At 44.8% G+C, this 13,805-nt stretch overlaps 3 protein-coding genes across 6 annotated transcripts; 1 reads left to right on the top strand and 2 right to left on the bottom strand.

Annotated features, from left to right (window-relative positions):
• Positions 1–381: 381 nt before the first annotated feature.
• LOC128718981 (serine incorporator 1) lies at positions 382–2,281 on the bottom strand. 4 transcript variants are annotated; one of them, XM_053812598.1, is made up of 4 exons: positions 2,246–2,281; positions 966–1,986; positions 591–756; positions 382–520 (listed from the first exon to the last, which is right to left on the bottom strand). In XM_053812598.1, exons 1-4 carry the CDS (start codon positions 2,279–2,281, stop codon positions 382–384), a joined length of 1,362 nt encoding a protein of 453 aa, XP_053668573.1. The 4 variants fall into 4 exon arrangements, with proteins under 4 accessions (XP_053668573.1, XP_053668574.1, XP_053668576.1 ...); XM_053812599.1 differs by having other exon boundaries at positions 591–747; XM_053812601.1 differs by having other exon boundaries at positions 591–726.
• Positions 2,282–2,864: 583 nt separating this feature from the next.
• Positions 2,865–3,708, top strand: LOC128709561 (probable N-acetyltransferase san). Its single transcript, XM_053804568.1, has 2 exons — positions 2,865–2,872; positions 3,000–3,708. Exons 1-2 carry the CDS (start codon positions 2,865–2,867, stop codon positions 3,706–3,708), a joined length of 717 nt encoding a protein of 238 aa, XP_053660543.1.
• A 2,344-nt stretch (positions 3,709–6,052) lies between these two features.
• LOC128709557 (hormone-sensitive lipase) lies at positions 6,053–9,814 on the bottom strand. The gene is made up of 6 exons (XM_053804563.1): positions 8,072–9,814; positions 7,122–7,399; positions 6,913–7,050; positions 6,609–6,846; positions 6,233–6,358; positions 6,053–6,163 (listed from the first exon to the last, which is right to left on the bottom strand). The coding sequence occupies exons 1-6, from the start codon at positions 9,812–9,814 to the stop codon at positions 6,053–6,055; spliced, it is 2,634 nt and encodes an 877-aa protein (XP_053660538.1).
• Between the last annotated feature and the right edge of the window lie 3,991 nt (positions 9,815–13,805).

Here is a 13,805-nt window from a genome sequence, read left to right as displayed (position 1 = left end):
TTGTAGCATCGTTTTGATGAATGTATCATACACTCCGCAAACATACACACACACGCTTCGGTACATATGCCATGTACATGGATGAATGTAAAACGTTTAAACCAAATTGTTGCAAAAACAAATATAGAATTAATGTTAGTTGAAAGATTGCCCGATGACATTTTGTTCTGCACATTCTTTTCGCACCTATTGCTACTTTTTGCACCGTGCCTAATGCTTTCCTATTCCTACCATCATCGGTCGTCCCCAAAGGTTATTCATATCACATTTGTGTAATCCATGCAAAACAAAAAAAGAACTAAAATTGTCTTATTTTCTACTAAAAAAATGTAGTTTTTGCTGAGTAATCAAATTTGGAAGAAGCGTAGCGAATTGATTATTTTAGTTGAATTCACGATCGGTAAGTACCATCGGGGCGACCATCGTCCATCCGTACAGTGCAACGCACATCCAGCTGGAAACCATCTTTACCCACATGGAAGCAGCATTTGCATTGAGTGTATCTAGTGACGAATTTGGCCTAAGGAAGAACGAAGTGCGTTAATAGCTGCAGATAAGGAATTATAAACATCAGCTTCAATAATACTTACTGATACCAGTTGGTAAGCGTCATCATGACGTACAGTGTCGCCGTTATAAATACAACATGGAACAGAGACCAGCTGTAAGCAACACCTTCCTCCTCATTGTCTCGAATTTCATTACCGCGAGAACCGCTGCCGCTCGCTGCGTCATCGCTAAGGGAAGCTGTAAGATCTTGATCGATTAGTTAAGTTAAGCGACACGACAATGTATAACGATAAGTATCACACAGGCAACGTGGTAGTGCATAAACGTCCACAAAGAAGCATAAAAGACAGAAGAGTTGGAAATGCTCGGTGTTAGTTTGTTCCAACAGCAATAGCTAACTGATGCGACGGAAAAAGCGAAGAATTTTTGGAGCGTAATTTAAAATTTGATTAAACGCTTACCTTGCTTTTCCGGATCGGAGAACTGCGAAACGTTGCTGGCCGAGCGCATGGACGAGTAGAGGATGCACAGCAGCCAGATGATCAGTCCCACGATGCTTGTCTTATCGAAATGCACTTTGTTCGACTTTTCCCCAATGATGCCCAAGAATCCGGGATTACATTCAGCGTCCGGATTGTTAGCAATAGCGGACCAAGTCAGATAGATCGTGTAAAGGGTCACCATCGAGCTCTGCAGCAGACCCGATTTTGGCTGAAGTTCTTGTACGGGTGGTGCGATCGAGAGGATGCTCACACCGAAGCAAAGAATCAGATTAAATATAATGAAGAACTTGTTCAGCGCGCAATCCTCCGATTGGGTGTAGTACACAAACAAAAGTACCACCCCGGTCAATGACAGCACGTACTGGATGCCGGTCGCACAGCAAAGCGCAGCAAACCAACCGCGTGATTCGTCCTCCTCGTAGTTGCTCACCCAAGCTTCGGCCCAGCTGTGCGCAAAGTCAATGATGTACACGAGCTGTACCAAGATGAAGGCGAACCCTCCAATCATACCCACCCACATCCAGGCCGGACCGAAACCTGTCTCCGGGATGAAGAACGCACCGATGGCAATGCAGATAACGATCATAAACTTGATACCCCAGAACCCATTCTGAAGAGCTGCCCGCGGATCCTTCGACGAGCGCACTCGTATCATCATCAGTGCCCACAGGGTGAAGAAGCAAACCAGCGCGAAGCAGATACGATAAACGGCCAGATATCCCACGGCATGGCTACAATCGATAGTTTCACCACCCGGTATAATATTCGAAGCGGTCGATGTGGAGTTTGCACAGAATGGAACTTTCTGTAGGAAATCTTGCAACCCCGGTGCTAACATGATAGCCCCCACAATGGCTCCGAGGACCAGCATGAGTGCGTACATGAAACGGGTAGCGGTCGAATTGGACTTGAACGATGACGGGCAAAGGGAGCAACACAATGAACAGGCCGTTCCTGTGCAGCAGCAAGCCAACTGAAAAACAAAGTAAGAAAAACAAACATTTTTTATGGTTTGGAACAACGACCAGATTGGTCGTCTGTGAAACAGACAAAGATGATTTTGCAACCATTTCGCAGACACTCTAATCAAATTACGGAGACAGTCATAGCACAGGACAATTTTCCAAAAAGAATTTTTTTTTGCTTCTGCTCGGCCTTGGACCAATAGCAAAAACACAGAAAATCAATATGGAAGCATCGTACCTCCACAGTGCGTGATTACTCATACTTACATTGGCCGCTGAAACTAGTCCCAAAACGGCTCCCATTTTGAAGCGTGAATCTTTTTACACTTTCAATGCAATAGAGGCTCTTCTTTCTTGGGTTTAAGGTGCACCGAACGCAGAAATTACGATGTTATATTTAAGCACCAAACAAACAAACTCTATTTCGCCTCGGAGTTGGCTTCAGAATAACAAAGAGAGGTGACAGCTATTACGTAGGAGTTAAGCTAAATTGCAGCCGGAATGAAAATCGCGAATAGTTGTTCAATTTCTGTAATGAAAAAGATTTTAGCTATTGCATTTGTAATACAAAAAAGTCATTAACAAAGCTTTAGCTAATAGTTTTGCTCAAAATTACCTTTTTCGGAGACGAGAATAGTAACAAAAAATTACAACCGTTTAACCACAAGCTATCAACTCTGACGTCGTTTTGACAATTGTGCAGAAACGTCAGTCGATTTGACAAGCACCCAAATTTGCTTTTTTGCTAATCGGTTCTTAGCAAATAAAAAAGGCAAAAGTTCGTGCCAATTGTTGGCTCTAAATCTTCACTGTCGTATCCTTTCAGGATTGTTTGTTGCGTCCGAGGCACACGTCTGCCCGCTAGGTCTCCATCGCAAGCTCTACTATGACTCGGTAAATACGCAAAATGTGGGGTGCATATTGCTCGGTCTGGGTCAGGCCGCTCCACTACATCTAACCTCAATCATCGTGGGGTGCTCAATTCGTTTCGATCCAACTCGATTGTTTGTTACTTTCCCAGGCTAATGCGCGAAGCTCCGGCCCGGGCCAACATTGAACTGGGCGACGTAACGCACCACAATCTGAAGCAGTTGAAGAAAATCAACACGGTCGTGCTGCCGGTATCGTACAATGATAAATTCTATCTGGACGTGTTAGAATCGGGCGAGCTGGCTAAGCTGGCGTACTACAACGATGTTGTGGTCGGTGCAGTGTGTTCCCGTATCGATACATCGGAAAATATGCGCCGACTGTACATCATGACACTCGGCTGTCTCTATCCGTACCGGAGGCTTGGCATCGGCACCGTGATGGTACAGCACATTCTGAACTGCGTCGAACGGGATGGCAACTTCGACAGCATATTCCTACACGTGAAGGTAGACAACAAGGGAGCGATCGAGTTCTACAAACGGTTTGGGTTTGAAATAGTGGAAACGAAACAGCACTATTACAAACGGATCGAACCGGCGGACGCACACGTGCTGCAGAAAACGCTTACGAAAAAGGCAGCAGTGGCGGCCGCGGCAGCGAACAGCAATCCCTCGCATCATCACAGCACGGAATCGGACGAACACCATCTGCAGGTGGCTAATGGGGATAGTCACGAGGTACCGGGAGCCGGTGAAGCTGCCCAGGAAGCACCGGCCAACGAGAACGTTAACAATCATTCGAGCATTCAAAACTCGACCTCGCAACAAACGCCGCAAGCCGCGGAAAAGAACCGATAAACCGTGGGGAGCCCTCGAGCAACATTTGCGCGACCCCGTCTACGAGAGAGAACAAAACAAAAAGCCGTGTCCTACAACTAGCCACCGCAAACAGCAAATACGATACGGATGGGATTTGTGTCGGTGGGAAGAATCGTTCTGTAAAGCCATTTTGTGCGTGTGTGTGGCAGCACCAATGGAATGTCCTTTCGTGCGCTGGTCGACCGATGGTGAGTTGTCCCGCTGCACCGGATAGCGGAATCGTTCTATTTGTTAAATTGTACATCCTATGATGGTGATCTTTGCTTCTGGATCGACGAATCATCTCCTCCCCTGCATCCCAATCCAATCATTCGTCTTGTTACATTATATTTTGTGTTTCCCCTACCCTGTCTATTCTTTTTTCGTGTTGAAAGTTGTGCAAATATTGTGAGCGAAATATGTGTTCTTAGTCTGATAAACCGCCCGCCCATCCCAAATTGTTTGTGTTTCTGTTGTAGCATCTCATCCATAGTTAAGCGAAAATAGTAACGTACGAACGGCGCGATTGTATGGCCCGGAATCGCTAACACAAAGTGAACGAAACATCTAAAAACCTTACCTAGGACGAATAAAGTTTATCATGATAACGTAAGCGATCGTAGCGAATGATAGTTTTGTTCTTTTTTTCTATTGTTTGTTTCTGTTTGCCAAATTAAATACCAAAAATAGATCTTCTATTTCGATTACACTCTCGAGGTTCATGCGAACATGATAATACTCGGTGATATAATCCTGAAAGGTAAGGTGCAGGTCTTTTCTCCCGGTCTTTTCCCTTAACAAAACAATGTGCATTAACCATTCGCTGCTTTGCCGTTAGGAAAATACATTAAATATATTTATGTATATATTTCGCACAAAATGTAGGTACCTTTTCCATACAATCCGTTTATATTGAGACATTTTGCCTTTTTTATAACAGTTGTGTTTCTGTGATCCTCCTACACCCGAGAAATGGTATAAAATTGAAAATATTTGAATTGCACATCATGTTTATAGAAGAAAAAAGTTTTTTTATAAGTAGTAGATTAATAGTAACACATCACTTTACGTACGGTCGCACAAGAATTCCTAGCTTCCAGCAGCTTGACGATCTTCGCGTGTTGTGTGATTGCGCGCGTAGAATGTTCACACAGGGGAACTGAACGACTTTCCGCTTCCTTATCTTAATAAGAGCAAAAAAGTGATTGTTTAATGTGAATATCCATTCATATACGCAAGGTACGGGGTAACACGGAAAAATCCAGTCTTTGGAACAAAACCTATTGCTTTCTCATGATCGTGTAAGAAGAAACGAAACGAATATGATGGATATGATGATTGACTGTGTTTTCGGTTCTTGCGGATTCTGCCCTGCAATACTGTACTATGCGATTACTAACTTTTTCAACTTGGTAACAACAAGATAACGGGTGAATTTTCGCACACACGGGTGTTTGCGTACTGGTTTATGCTTATGCTCTATCCTAACACGTTAAAGTATTTTGTTTTGGGGGCTATTTCTTTGCTTTTGTTACGATAATTATGATCAAACGATCGAGAAATTCGTTTCTGCATGCGGTGAGTAGTATAATAGTGCAGTAATAACGAAAACGAGATTCTTAATGCAATACAGAACAGATTTGATCTTAAACCTACCCAAGCACCAGGATCGGTGGTTCTTTTTGGTTCTTTTAACTTATGCCCTTCTACAACCGTGTGATGTTATAGCTACAAAACAACTGTATAATATCAATCGTACGCATCCATGTAATAAGCGGCAAATAGATGGCATGCGTTTTTGTTTTGTACGAAATATCGAGCAAAAATTTCCTTAAAGCGCAAAGACAAGGCAGATAATAAATTCAGCGCGATTAAGACGGCCTCTGTTTTGGGCTTAAAGTGGTTCAATATCGGTTCAGCGTGGTGCTGATTATGCAACAAGGTGCACTGATAATGGCCGCGCATCGCAGTAAAACACAATGCAACGTGGGACAAAAAGGCCAATCGGTTTGCTTTTTCGCTACAAAAAAGCTTCAAAAAGGACGCTGTTTTTAACGGCTAATAGTTTGTTCACGTGTAGATTTACTTGGTATTCCTTCACAGTTACGTTTTGGGTCCACTCGATTCCGATGGCTACTGACTGGACGTTTTGGGCATTTCTGCCGCGTTTACTTGTGATAATATCTCGAGCCTCTTCTTGAGCTGTGATGCTTTGTTTTTTTTTTGCTTGGTTTGTTCCAAATTTGGCTGAGCAGAATGGTATCAGTCAACACACGCTATCGCTAGCCACTACCTGCGAAACGAACATGTTTTCTTAACAGCAGCGGCGTTACCAACATTTACGCTAACAGCAACCCTGCTTGGTGCCCGGATCGTCTAGCGTGGTCGGAATTTCCAGCAGCTCGGCAATGCGTTGCACGCACTGCTTCGAACCTTCGTGTGCCTCTTTGGAGATCTACAAAAGGGTGGGCAAAGGGATAAGTTTAACAAGTTTCAACGGTAACTCAAACAAAGTCATACTTACAGTGGCGAAATTCAAGAAGCCATGTGGCAACCCGGGTAGAATATCAAGCGAAACGGATCGGTTTAAGCTCTTCAGTCTTTTGGCAAACATCACACAGTCATCTAGACAGGGATCCAGAACGACGGTCTGTGGGCGAAGATGTTTTTAACCAGTTAAGTCGCGTTTAATGAATCTTGGGAGTGGAGTCATATGGAACTTCAATATTCATGGAAATCATGAGTCGGCTCTCAAAATATTCATAAATCTTCAAAGATTCCATCTTCGAAGATCCCAGAACATTCACAAATCTTCGGAGGTCCCGGAAGATTCATGATTCTTCGGAGATGTCATAAAATTCATGTATCTTTGAGAATTAAACACCCGAATAGATACGTACTAAAATCTTTGTTGGTGGAAATTGACTCAAAACTTCATCGGTAGCCCAGTACGGCGAAAGGTGGGAATCTTTCGGAACGTGAAAGATAAACTCATCGGACGGGCTGCGAGCGATCAACGAATCTAGATTCGACTGCAGCTCGTTCTGTGAGCCACTGGCAGCGATTGGCTTCGAGGCTGTTATGCTAGTCAACGTGTTTGACACCTTGCTCACAAAGTTACTAGCTGCCGTGGTCACACTGCAAGAAAAAGATAATAGAAATTAGTGCTACGCTAAACAATCAGGTCATTTTTGCACATCTTACCGTTCCTGTAGATTCTGTACGCTAATCGCTTCCCTACCAATATCCAGCACGATGTTTTCTTCCGACTGCGAACGAGACACCGGACGCAGGATCGGTTCCAGCTCTCCGGCGGCATTGGTGGTCGTGTCGAGGACGTAGCTAAAAAGAGGTAGAGAGATTGTTCATTGGCCTTTCCATAACCCTTCCCGAACAACCGCCGCGTAACGAACCTATTGATGAAGTTCGACACGTTCTGGTTTGTGTTTTGCTCCGAGCTAATGTCGCTCGGCATATCCATGTCTAAATCATCCACCACGGTCACATTGCTCCGTTCCGTGTTCAAATTGACCTGCTGCAATGTGATGGGCTGCGAGTCTTCCTCCAGCGATGTGATGGTGTTGCTCTCGTCAGGACTGATGATGTCGATAGTATTTCCGAGGGATTGACTTTTCAGCGCCAGCGTATCGCTAGCCGTATCGCTTACGGGGCTAAGATGTTGATTCTGAAGCTGAAACGAACGTCGAGTGTGAAGCAAATTCTCATTAATCCTGCACAATGTGGTTTTTTTTGGCGCAATAGCCAAGGACAAGTGAGTGATAATGAAATGATTACGGAAGGCGCGTTCTTCATCTCACAAAATCCAAACAGATGTAACAGAAATGGGATTGTTACATCACTGTCAAGTGCGCGGGACGATTTATTGATTTATTCCTATCGGTATGTACCCAAAAATAACATCGAATTGCCGTACCCATCTAAGCCCATCCGGTGCAGGATATTTGACGTCACAAAGCGTCAAGCAATGTACAGCAACATTAAGTGATTCAGCACCGTTCGGCGTTACAACACTCGGATGATTCAATCACACTTCACAACCTCAACTTATCAGCTGGAAGATGGGAATAATGGGAACTTTGCTCGAGGTTATGTTGGTGTAGCTGCTTGCAAATTCCACCTCTCTGTCCCAAGAGTGGAGTTTAATAACAAGGGACTTATCAGGCAAAGGAAAAGAACGTAGGTCAAAGCTTCAGGAAGAATTCATTGAGATTAGTATGCTATTATCGGTGGTTCAACTGACCTTAAAGGTTAACAAAAGAGGATCTTACAAGGAGTATTTGTATGGGGTCTAGTAATGTGAGCTTAACTTTACAGTGAAATGAATTTTTGCACGAGCACTCACCTGTACAATGTTGGCACTGTTTAGCTGTTCCCACATCGAATTATCATCTCCGGAATCGGACCGGTCTGGTGTTTTATCCTGTTCGTCCTTCCTCTCGCTACCGGTTGGCACCATCACAGGCACATTGTTGTTGCGCATCTGCTGTCCAGCATTTATGATCGCTTGCCGCTGTTCGTGACGTTTCCGATTTTCTTCCAACACTTCCAAGCTCGGACAGGCGTATGCTTTCAGACAGCGCATCATGAACCCGAACGGAAGCAACGGATCCATCAGGCAAAGCATCCGTGCCGGGCTCGGTACGAAGCTGATCAGTACCGGACAGTACGCGATAAAGATCCCATCCGGACGCCGAATGCCAAGCTCGATCGCTTTCATCGCACAGCCCAAATTGAGGTTGGCGCCGGCTGAATCTCCGGCCAGAATAATCCGTTCACCGGTCGTGCCCAGTAGCTCGCAGTTACGCAATGCCCAACAGTACGCGTAAAACACTTCCTCCAGTGCGCGCGGGAACGGAGCCTCCGGTGCTAGACTGTAATCGATCGACAGGATGGGCACGTTCAGTGTGACGGCCCATTCGCGCAGGTACGATTCGTGAGATTTGGAGCTCTGTGCCACGAAGCCACCACCGTGACAGTGGAACAGTAGCCCACGGGATGCCGGGTAGATGGTGCTGCGCTGTGAGTTGCTTCGCTCGCCGATCATGCCCTTCCGCTTGACGGCCGATATAAGGCGTGCCTTGATCGGTGCCGCCCCGCCGTGACTTTTCGGTATGGGGATGTCCACAAAGATGTCCTCCTTTGCACTCGAAGGTGATCCGTTCCGTTGCTCCGTTCCACCGGTGCTCAGTTTCAGCTGTATCGGTTCCGGTGGGATCGTTATTACCCGGTTTACCTTCACCTTAAAGCCCACGAACGATGGCAGCGAGTGCATCATCTCCGATTCGGCCAAAAACCAAAACGCCTTGCAGAAGTCAACGTTTGAGTTTTGGGAAATGTTCACGATTCTCCGAGCGCGCAGTTCCGGATCGAGCATGTACTTGGTGCTCGTGTACATCAAGCTGGTGGCTTTCGATATTCGACCACCCTCCGAGTAGTAACCCTCGGAAAATCCAGCCATTCCGATCGATATGAACTTCAGCAGCGGTTTAATCGAATCGCAAAACTGAAACCCAAGACAGCGCCCGTAGAAGCAGTACTGATTGATGATGCCACCGTGGGCAAACAGTTCCTCCACCGAGCGCGATTCGTCCGGGAACAGATCGCCCGATTCGCGGGTCCATTCGCGCAGGGTTTGCGCGTGCTGCAGACAGGTGCAGAGACTTGCCATCAGATGGTTGTACGCTTCGACCTCCTTCACGTACAGTGCCTTCCGGAACAGGATCGTGCTACGATTTTCCATCACATAACGTGCCAGTTTGAGGGACGTCTTCACGCAACACTCGACGACGGACAGGAAGCTGCGGAACCCATTGCCCGGCACGGTTGGATCGAAATCATACTCGTTCATGAAGCTCTGCACCGTTCGGACGAGTGGTTTTGCCATCTCGATGTGATCGATTAATCCAACGAAAGCGCCATGCAGCCGTAAACCGGTTTCCGTTTCATCACACTCGAAGAAGCTGATGTTGTTGCGGCACAGATCGATCAGCGTATCGAACAGCATCAAGCTCTGTTGCTCCTCTGTTGTGGTGGTGTCTCCCGTAGTCAGCGGAATGGTGTAATCTGCTTCCTGCTGTTGCTCCATTCTGTGTGGTGTGGATGACGATGGATGGATGACGAGCGCGTAATCTGTCCCTACACGCGGCTGGCACACGACTGAAAGCAAATACAATTCCTGGCTCGGTCCGCACTGCGGCTTATCATTATTGTGTTGCTTTACGACAGTACGACGGTGGTGGAGGCGGCTGCTTGGGGGGTCATTCAGTCAGTCATTCCCGTTATTATTTTTTTAAAGGTTCAGTGCGCTGTTGGACTTTGCCTACCCGGATGAAGGCAATTCCCCGACTCCGTCTACTGTGGAGGAACTTGCCCGATGACGATGGTTCGATTAAACTGCTGACACACACACGGATACACAAACTCCCCGAACACGGAGCGCTGTTGCATCAGTGACGAAAACACCTGTACTGCACCTTGCATTCCAACACTAGCCTTGCGCCGCGCTTGCGATGGGTCCCAGTGTATGTACGTGGGCAAAACACGTCACGTTTTCCGCCTCAACGCTCACGAGACACGAAGGATGAAGGTGCGATAAGAACATGCACACGCCAAACTGCACCTTCGAACGTGTTCTTCTTTCAAGGTTTTGCCTTTTTACGATTGCGACACGGTGATCACAGCAAACGAGCTATCTACAGTAAACACACAAATCCTAATGCTATCACAAGACGTTACACAGATTTCATCACTTTCAGGAAGAATCTATTCACAGTTAATGTTAAGGAATGCGATTAAATACAAACGCTCACCAGCAAAACACATTACAAAGCGAAGGAGCAAGAAAGCGGACAGCCGTGAAAATGTTTTCATTTGCATCCACGGTAACAAGAACAAGAGCAACAACACAAACACGCTGCAGTAGCTGTCAAATTGTTCGAACCGCGCACGAGCGAGAGAGAGAGATAATTCGAAATGAAAATGCGAAGTTCGAAATACAACGAGACAATTTGAAAAATACGTTACGGAAAGTTAACGAAGGGATTATTATGCTCAATAATTATGTTTGAGGATATTCATTTATTTAGGGTACAAAATGAAGCAAATAGTGCTTTAATATCTCATAATTTATTTTAAAAAATGCCAACTTCGGTTGCTTTTCTAATTGGTTGATTAAAATATAACATTTCACCGTGTTGAAAGATTCGGAGAAAAAAATTGTCAGGTTAGTAAGGATCACTAAACTTTGGACAGTGAATAAGGATTCGTATTGAGATCTAGGTGTCTACAAACTGCCTCCACCTTAATTTTGTTAATGACTACTGATTTCTGTCGTGGAACCTTCATCACAATCTTTTGATAAATGCTATCCTATTAAAGAACTGATATTGATTTTGACTGCCGCATTCTGTGTTCTCGTGTCTTTAAGCTATGACGTCCCGTGTTGTTATTTTAAGAAATCACAAACGATTTATTGTCTATAATAGCGATAGTTCTTCGTACGACAAGCTCTATTACAGGCCAGATGGGTAACCCCATTCCCGTTCTTCACCTGAGAGTAAGTAAGAATTATTTTTAATAGTTTTTGAGTGAGGTTCGTCCGAGATTCCAAAAATATATCCCCCATAAAACCGCAGCAACAGCCAGCAGGTAAGCGTTCCAAGCAGGAAAGCTGTTCATATTCCAAGTTCGGCCCAAGACTTAAACAGTCCATCGAACGGTTGGGGGAAAAAACACAGACTGGAAATAAAATCTCGAAAGCTTTAAGCGATTGGTTTATGTCGTGATTTACGGCAGTATTATTCGTCCGATATTGTGTTATTTTTGTTGCTCCAGTGTGTGCGCGTGTGTGCCGTGCTTTCTATGGAATACTTTCGTTTCTTGGGTGGACAAATGGGCAAACTCCAAAAACAGCTGTGCGGCACCCAAAATATTCTGCTCCAATGTGCTCTCTTTCCCACCGCCCAGTAAACGTGGTCTGTTCGGTCTGACTAGTTCGCATGTCTCGTTCACTATCGCCATCCTAGTCGCACCATTTAATGTGAATTTTGAGCGTACATCTTCTTTTTTTTAGTATGTGCTTGCTCCTCGAGCAGATCCTGCCTTGGAGCCTCGCATCAACAAAAGCATTGCGGTGGGGAAAGTTTTGGACGGGTTTTCCGGTGTCCTCGAACAATGCCAACTTTGTCATCGATTTTCATCCGGCCACGTTTTGCCGATGCCGGGTCGCATCGACCGGCACTGGGGATACATTTTCTTTTTGTCAATAAAATACTGTATATTGCTTTGCACGTTACATCCGTTTTCGGCTCCTTCCATAGCATTTAACAAAAAATCAATGCAAAACGACTGCCCTTCGTAACTGGACGGTCGCAAGCCTCGAGTTATGATTGAGATGGCGCCAGGTAGTGGCGATACAATCTGAGTTTTATTTTTGGAACAAAGAACCGATTGTGGGTCCGTAATAAACTTCACCGCTCATGGAGTTTATCGTGAATATGAGCCCCGATAATTCATTATGCGTGTTTTAATTATATCGAAACGGAAGGTTTTTTCGTAGGTGCAGACAGAAAACACCAGCAAAGCCAATCAAAGCCCTCTGTCAGTCATGCATTCGGTGGAGCATTTCGTTCCTCTCCTCAGCTGTGATGCATTTCTCGCACAACATGAACCCTTAACGTCTATTCACCGGGGAGTGATCTCGTCGCAAATGGTTGCGTGGTAGGAATTTTCACATCCCAAAAACTCAGTCTTGTGCATGATCCAACTACGCTGGGGCACTGATTTGTTTTGCTCTCCATAAACCGTTTGCAGACACCGGGCAATGCCTGGAAATGTGCCTTGCCGTGCTGTGCCTCAAGGCATTCGGATGCGTCCAAGTAGAAGGAGCTGCAAAATGCTTTCACGTACGGAACGAGGCATACGAGCCAATCGGTAGAAAAATGTATGCCAGAAAACGATTCCCACCTTTTGTGTGATCTCTATCGTGAATTCCATGGTGATGTATTTTATGGCAATTGCCTGGCAGAATGGGTAAGAGGCCTAGCAGTATGATTTATGGCAGTCACCGGGCAACGATTGTCCAGTCGCTTCCCTGTACCGCTTTTCACCGGTGTAACATTTACATACAGTACCTTGGTACCAGCATTTTCTGCAGATTAGGGCAACATTTATAGTAGAAGAATTTTCTCTAATCAAACAAAGCGCTGGGTACCTTGGCATGGCCTGTAGATAATGATGATGATGAGGGTTTCCCTAAAAGCCATTGTTACACGTGCTCGAAGGCAATGGACGGTAGTATAGTACTTGGGGAATGTAATTGTTAGGCCCGTATGACATGGGTAATAGTTGTGAAAGAGCAGTTATGATGGGTTGTTTGAATTTTGATGAATTTCTCGCTTCAAGAATAGCTTCTACCGGATGTAACGTATCTGGAAGCTGTACTACAGCTCTTTGAACTTCCAAGAAACATTTACAATTTTCTACGAACATCGACACATGAATGAATCAATGTATGAGTCAAACAGTGAGTGTAGTGCAAAGCAAATTAAGCTTTTAATTGAGTGGAAGAAGGAGTTTCTTCTGCTTCTTTAGCAGCACAACAACCTCAAGAGGTGTAAGGCCTGCTATTTTTTGGCTTTCTTTAGCTTTATTTCACCATATCGGAATAATAAATTCTGCGCACGGGGGATTGGTACAGATGGGATTTTGGATCGGTCCTGTCGTGTGAAGACCCGCGCCGCTACTAAATACACTACCAGACTGCCGGGGTGATTGCCAAAATGGTTTTCAATAAATGGAAAATTTTGTTTCAGAGAGCACAGGATTTTGTTTAAGATTGAAATTAAAGTATTCTTGTGATGTATGTCATTTTAATTAATATATATTTTTTCAAACTGATATGCAAACTTTCAGACCATTATTGCGTCGAATTTTATAAAACTGTATCCTGAAATCTTATAAACTACGATATGAATAAACGATTGCATACTTTAAGGCGTTTTTTGGATGTTTCCTTGAAATGTAAATGGGACTGGTACAGTTTTGTAATTAGTTAAATTAGTAAAGTCTTTTTACAA

The sequence above is a fragment of the Anopheles marshallii genome, chromosome 2 (assembly GCF_943734725.1).
Source record: "Anopheles marshallii chromosome 2, idAnoMarsDA_429_01, whole genome shotgun sequence".
NCBI lineage: Eukaryota > Metazoa > Arthropoda > Insecta > Diptera > Culicidae > Anopheles > Anopheles marshallii.
This window is presented reverse-complemented; position numbering and strand designations above follow the sequence as displayed.